Below are 6,000 nucleotides of genomic sequence, written 5' to 3'. Positions count from 1 at the left end.
TTTAATTCTGGGTAAAAGATCACAAACCGAAAACAGACCAATCAGCCGTGAGCAAAGTAAATGAAACTAGTTCGCAGTGAAAGAATTTTGGAAAAATCACCCAGCTTTTTGTCTTTTAAAATCACTATGCTTACGGTGTTATTTTGTGCTTGTGAACCTATATAAAATTATCTCTGTAATTTATAATTTAATACATTCATATAGGCTGTATAAATTACCTATATATTAATTAATATTAAATCAATTCAGTTGATTCACTGGCATTGATATCGTCAGAAATTTTCTTTGCCTAATAAAACTTCTGTGGCAGTTTCATGGTGTTTCTTCCTCTATTTCCTTGTAAATGTTTAAATTCATAATGTTTTTTTATGCATGTATCGATCTCATAGGGGCCGTTTACAACTAAAAACTGAAAGTTTTGTAAGTGTTTTGGCAGTTCACAACAGTGTTTTGGGGGCCTGAAAATGCTAACTTTTGAAAACGGGTTTCAAAGTGCACGTTTATGAAAACTATACAGTTACTGTCTCCGTTTAAACTACGAAAATGCAAACGTGTTCATTGGTGCGTAGTGTTTCTTTACAAAGTGATATCGCCAACTACTGGCCTGGCAGCAGAATACAGCATTTATAGTATTTTTCATTTTTTAGTACATCGTTGTCATGTACACATACCCTTGAACTTCAAAGTGAATAACAGAATCTCACAAGAGGCGAATCTAACTGTAAACTGTGTTTCATTAGAAGCAAATGTTGAGACTCATTTGGTTGGATTTGTCAACTTTAAACCTACTCTGAAATTGTTCAACTAGCTTTGTACAAAAGACATCTGAAAATAATGAAGGGATGCTTCATGCTTTTGCTCAAAGTTGAGTAAATTCAAGGACAAGGCGGCAAAAAAAAAAAAAGAATCATCTTTTTTAAAGTTTATTTGTCAAAATTCAAGTTGAAAACAATGCTGCAGACAATTCTTTCACACTGATAACATTGTTTTCCCAAAATGGCTTTCACAGACAATCTTACAGATTAATCTGATGTTGAATAATAGGCGTTTTTATGCAGGCTTGGTCATTTTTCCATTTTATCAGCAATGTTTAAAACTATTGGCATTAACAAATATACAACTACCTAAAAAAGGTTCTGCAGTTAAAGGCAACTTAACACTTGCAACCTCTGAAAATAATGTTACAAAAAGTCAAACGTGCCGTCCAGATCAAGAAGAGTGCTGATGTTCAGACAATACTGCCTCTCAGGGAGACTACATGACAGTCGATGGATTCACAGCCAAATATCCAACACTCAGATGCTCATCAATATTCTGTCAGCACATTCCAAAAGGATGCAAAAACACATTACAGGAATGCAAGTGAGAGAGACCGAGACGGACGGACTGACGGTGAGTGATTTATGGTGCGTCGAGCTGCTCCAGGAGAGTGCGCCTCCTCTTCTCCAGCTCTCCTTCACTCAGTTCACTGCCAGACGTATCCCATCCACCCTGAGACACAGACAAAGAGGTTCACAGCACATCTGGGTAAGAGTAAATGAGAGACTACAGATGCTGCCTCAGATATGATCGCTCACCTCTTCTTTTGCACTCTTTCTTTTGGGGGATTTCTGTTTGGATTCTCCACGTGATTTCACTCTGGACTTGTCGTTCTCTTTATCTTTATCTTTCTCTCTTCCTTTGCGCTCTTTCTCTCCTTCAGACTCAGGGGAGGCCTGCAAGACAACATGTGTGATATACTCCATATTCCTCATTATCCTATAATAGCAGTTTAAAGTTATACGCTTTATAAAACTTGTGTTTAAAGGATGGGAGTAAATGTGTAGCAATGTGATTTAAAGGGATAGTTCACCCAAAAATGAAAATTCTGTCGTTTACTCTCCCTCAAGTTGTTCCAAATCTGTATGACTTTCTTCTGCTAAACACAAAAGAAGATATTTTAAAGAAGGTTGGTAATTAAACAGTTGCTGGTCCCCACTGACATCCATAGTATTTTTTTTTTCCTACTATGGAAGTCAATGGGGTCCATCAGTCGTTTGGTTACCGACTTTCTTCAAAATATCTTCTTTTGTGTTCAGCAGAAGAAAGAAAGTCATACAGGTTTGGAACAACTTGAGGGAGAGTAAATGACAGAATTTTCATTTTTGGGTGAACTATCCCTTTAACGAACGGTCCAAGATAAAATGCAAATTGAGCATATATTATGTATGCTCATTTTCAATACACTGCACTCAATCCCACAGCCAAACACTTATTTATCAGTAAATGATAAAGAAAGACCTTCTTAACAGGTGACACTGCACAGAATACGAAAAGCTTCGGGATTCAGCTGTCCGCGACAGTCAAGGTACCAGCACAAAAACACACTCAGCAAAATATAACACAAATCCAAGTACAACGTAACAGTAAATGTTCTCTGTTTATTTGGAAAGTAAAAAGTAATGACTTCCATCTCAGAACCACCGTAACTGATTCAGTCTGTAAGTCATTCATGGCACAAGCTGCTGAATCATATCACCTTGGACATTAAAAATGATTGATCTAAAAAACGCGAGTAGGTCCGCTTACATCAAGAGCCATATAACTATATTAATGTCCACAACATAGACTGTAAAAAAAATATGCATGTAGGTATATGTCACCCGTAGGTTTCTGAAGAGCATTTTTGAAGCCCAAAGTGGGCGGAGCCGGCCATCGCCATCTTGGCAGCGCGTCACTCCCAGATTAAGAGGTGGGATTAGTTGAGGTGACTTGAAAAATCGTTCTGAAAGTGATGCCAACGATATTGTTTCTCTGTGCTGATATTGACGGGAGAGGAGAGAGAGTGAGCAAGAGGGAGATTTGAGGAAAGACTGTAGAAAGAAAGATGGCTGAGAGACATTACAAAAGAGAAAAGCTCAAGAGGAATATCACTGGAAAAAGAAGTTTTATGATCAGGCAATAGCTTTAAGAGCCAAGTTAATATTAGAAAAGCTTTTCTAGCGCTGTAGAGATCTAAGCGGGAAGGCCTGAAAACGGATGCCGAGGTTGAGTTGTTTCTGCTCCACACGTGAGTAACATTGGTTTTGAGTGTCATTGTTTGTCTGGAGCTGCTGTGCGGTTGGCGACTAATAACCAACTCTTGCTTGTATATACTCTTGTGTACTGTTTGTTAATTTTTTTGTGTGCTTCCTTGTTCGTTCGTCATCTTTATTTTATTTTCCGTGATATTATTTTGCTTTGCTATGAAAAAAGAGACACTTTTGCATTGCATGTTTGTGCATTTTGGGGGCGGAGCAAAGAAGGGAGGTGTGTATTTGGGTTGATTTTTTTATTTAATTTCAACAACGATTTTGTAAAATGCTGCACATTTAAGACTTGTAAACTAAAACTCTGATGTGCTATGTTTGTCTGTGGGCAAGTAATTTAGTAATGTTGTCAGACTCCCATCAATTGACGAGTCAGTGGCTACACAACAAAACATAAAACAGGTTCAGGTCTTCTCTACTCACTGATTTGTGTCGTCTTTTCTTTCCCTTCTTCTTGTGTTTCTTAGATTTCTTGTAACTTCTCTCTGTGAAGATCAATATCACATGATTATCATTGAGAGTCTCTGACTGCTGTTAAACGGTCATGCTGTTAAAACAGTATTGATGTGCTGTGCAGGACACTGATATCGATCCGAAACAAAACTGACCAGATTCCCCAGAGGAAGAGTGTTCAGACGGAGATTTAGATGTCGAACGTTTCTTCTTCTTCGAGTGATACTCATCATCCTCTGACTCCGAGCCCTTCCGTGAACAAACACACAGTACACAAGTTAGGAGGATGTGTGAGAGTGTCTCGAGTAAATGCTTACCTGCAAACTCTAAACCAGATCATAATGAAAATACTCCGTCATTAATAAGCCTACTCTTCAAATTCTTAATTCTTTATTTATATAATTTCATCATTTATGAGAATCAGCAGTTTCATCAGCACTGTTGTCTAAGACCTATCAAATTTACACATCAAGTGGGTACCACTAATTACATTTTTTAGGATAGTTGTTAGGGCTGTAACGGAACACGTATTTGTCCCGAACCATCACGGTACGGACATCACGGTTTGGTGCAAACAGTCGAACGAGGAATACAGTCAGTCACAGGCCCGTGCGGTAATACAAAGCTGTTTGCTAACCGCCACAATAGGAAAAAGCCAACCGGGATGGCAGAAAGCGGCATCCTGTTTGCTTGCTTTATTTTACAAGAGCAATTTATTGTGAGTGTACACAAATAAAAATAGACCCTTTACAGTTTCGAATGATGTCTTACTCTTATCTGACCATAAATGGAGTATTTTCAGTTGTTTCACTGATATAATGAGCAAAATCACTACAGTCCAGTAAATGGGAAGCCTCAGGTGCCATTTCACTCGCTGTCTCCTCGTGGAAAGGTGAAGGCAGATATAGATGGCACTTTTTCTCCTCCTTGCTCATCTTTCTGTGATTTCTTGAAAAAGCGTAATACTGAACTTTGTGCATCCGCCATCGAGTCACAGCATGTGACGCGCTCTCACGCACAAAGAAACTGACATCATACACCTAAATCAAACAAGTTTAAAAACAGCCGTTGCTTTTTTTACTGCACAACATTGGTCAATCTATCAATTAGAGTAACAAATCAACAGTTCCTTAATTTTTAACAAGGGGGCAAGTAAATGTATTGAATTCGTATTGAACCGCAACCCAAAACCGAGGTACGTACCGAAATGTGACTTCTGTAACCGTTACACCCCTAATAGTTGTATATCAATTGTTGTTGAACACATTGTCTCTTCTCTTTATTGAAAAGATACTGAAAAGAACAGTCTTCATGCTAAGAGTGCAATGCCCTTAAAACGTGGGTTACCTTATGGCTCGTTTCAACTGAGCGGTACGGTACAGTACAGTACGGTACAGTTCGGGATGGCAAACCCTGATACGGCTTGCGTTTCCACTGCCAACAGTACCCTTACTTGATAGGCGTGGTGTAACCTCTGCCATAAAGAAGCGATCGACGTCATTTCCGCGCGAAGAAGAAAGCTACATAGTAAACAACAATGTATGACATAGGGGTGGGCGATATGACCTAAAATTAATATCACGGTATTTTTCATCTTTTGAACGGTGACGGTATAATATCACGGTATAACTTTTTTTTGGTACATTTTGGGAGGAGTAGCCTGTCCTGTAGGGCTGTCAACTTTAGTCGTTTAGTCGACTAATCGGTCGATGCCGTCTTGGTCGACTGACATTCTCATTGGTCGACCAGTCGCATAATTATATATATTTTTTTTTTTCACCAATAAAGAAATTTTCATTGATTTACTCCTTGATATTTATTCCTTTATAAGCAGTTATATATTACTGTATTCTAAATATAATTAGCCTATGTTTTATCCACAACTTTAAATGCTTTAATTTAGGCTATTTTGTAACAGCGCCACAGTTTAGCGCACCACGTAGAACACTCAGGAACCGCACCTGTGGCTGGCTGCACTGCTGCTTCGTGCTCAGTAAGGAATATAGGTAGTAATCTCTATGTGTCTGTCTGTCCGTTTGCATTTTGATTATTTCGAGAACCGTTCATCCAATCGACTTCACAAGGGAGTGCAGTGTCGCATTTGGTGCAATATAGACAGACACGCGAGACGCGACACGTTCAGAATTAATAGTAGCCTAAACTACAGAACAGCGCGAGCGGGAAGCGGCGCACCTCACGCGAGCAGGGCGGCTATATTCTCAGAGAACGGACACTGCACTAGTGATATAAAACGCACACAGTCTGTTAATTAAGCAATACTTTTAAGGTAGTCTAATATTTTTCTGACTAACAAATTACTGACACAGTAAAGGGTAGATTTAAATAAAGAAAAACGAAATTTAAATAAAGAAAAACGAAATTTAAATAAAGAAAAAAACGAAATTTAAATACAGAAAAAATGAAATTTAAATAAAGAAAAACGAAATTTAAATAGGCCTAAAGAAAAACTAAATTTAAA

General features: G+C 38.4%; 1 protein-coding gene across 4 annotated transcripts in view; it reads right to left on the bottom strand.

Moving 5' to 3' along the window:
- Nucleotides 1–889: 889 nt before the first annotated feature.
- The window catches only part of prpf40a (PRP40 pre-mRNA processing factor 40 homolog A), a 36,419-nt gene continuing 31,308 nt past the window's right edge, over nt 890–6,000 (bottom strand). For 2 of the 4 annotated variants that reach the window (XM_084422354.1, XM_084422355.1), the window contains exons 23-24: nt 1,578–1,715; nt 919–1,491 (exon numbers count right to left, since the gene is read on the bottom strand). In XM_084422354.1, the coding sequence (XP_084278480.1) occupies nt 1,402–1,491; nt 1,578–1,715 (228 nt within the window). In that variant the 3' untranslated portion in view covers nt 919–1,401. Of the gene's footprint in view, nt 1,492–1,577; nt 1,716–3,491; nt 3,554–3,676; nt 3,771–6,000 lie in introns of all 4 variants that reach the window. The other 2 variants (XM_084422352.1, XM_084422353.1) reach the window with 2 other exon arrangements.

The sequence above is a fragment of the Rutilus rutilus genome, assembly GCF_951802725.1.
Source record: "Rutilus rutilus genome assembly, chromosome: 10".
Lineage (NCBI taxonomy): Eukaryota > Metazoa > Chordata > Actinopteri > Cypriniformes > Leuciscidae > Rutilus > Rutilus rutilus.
The sequence above is the reverse complement of the archived record's forward strand: the minus strand, read 5'-3'. Positions and strand labels throughout refer to the sequence as shown.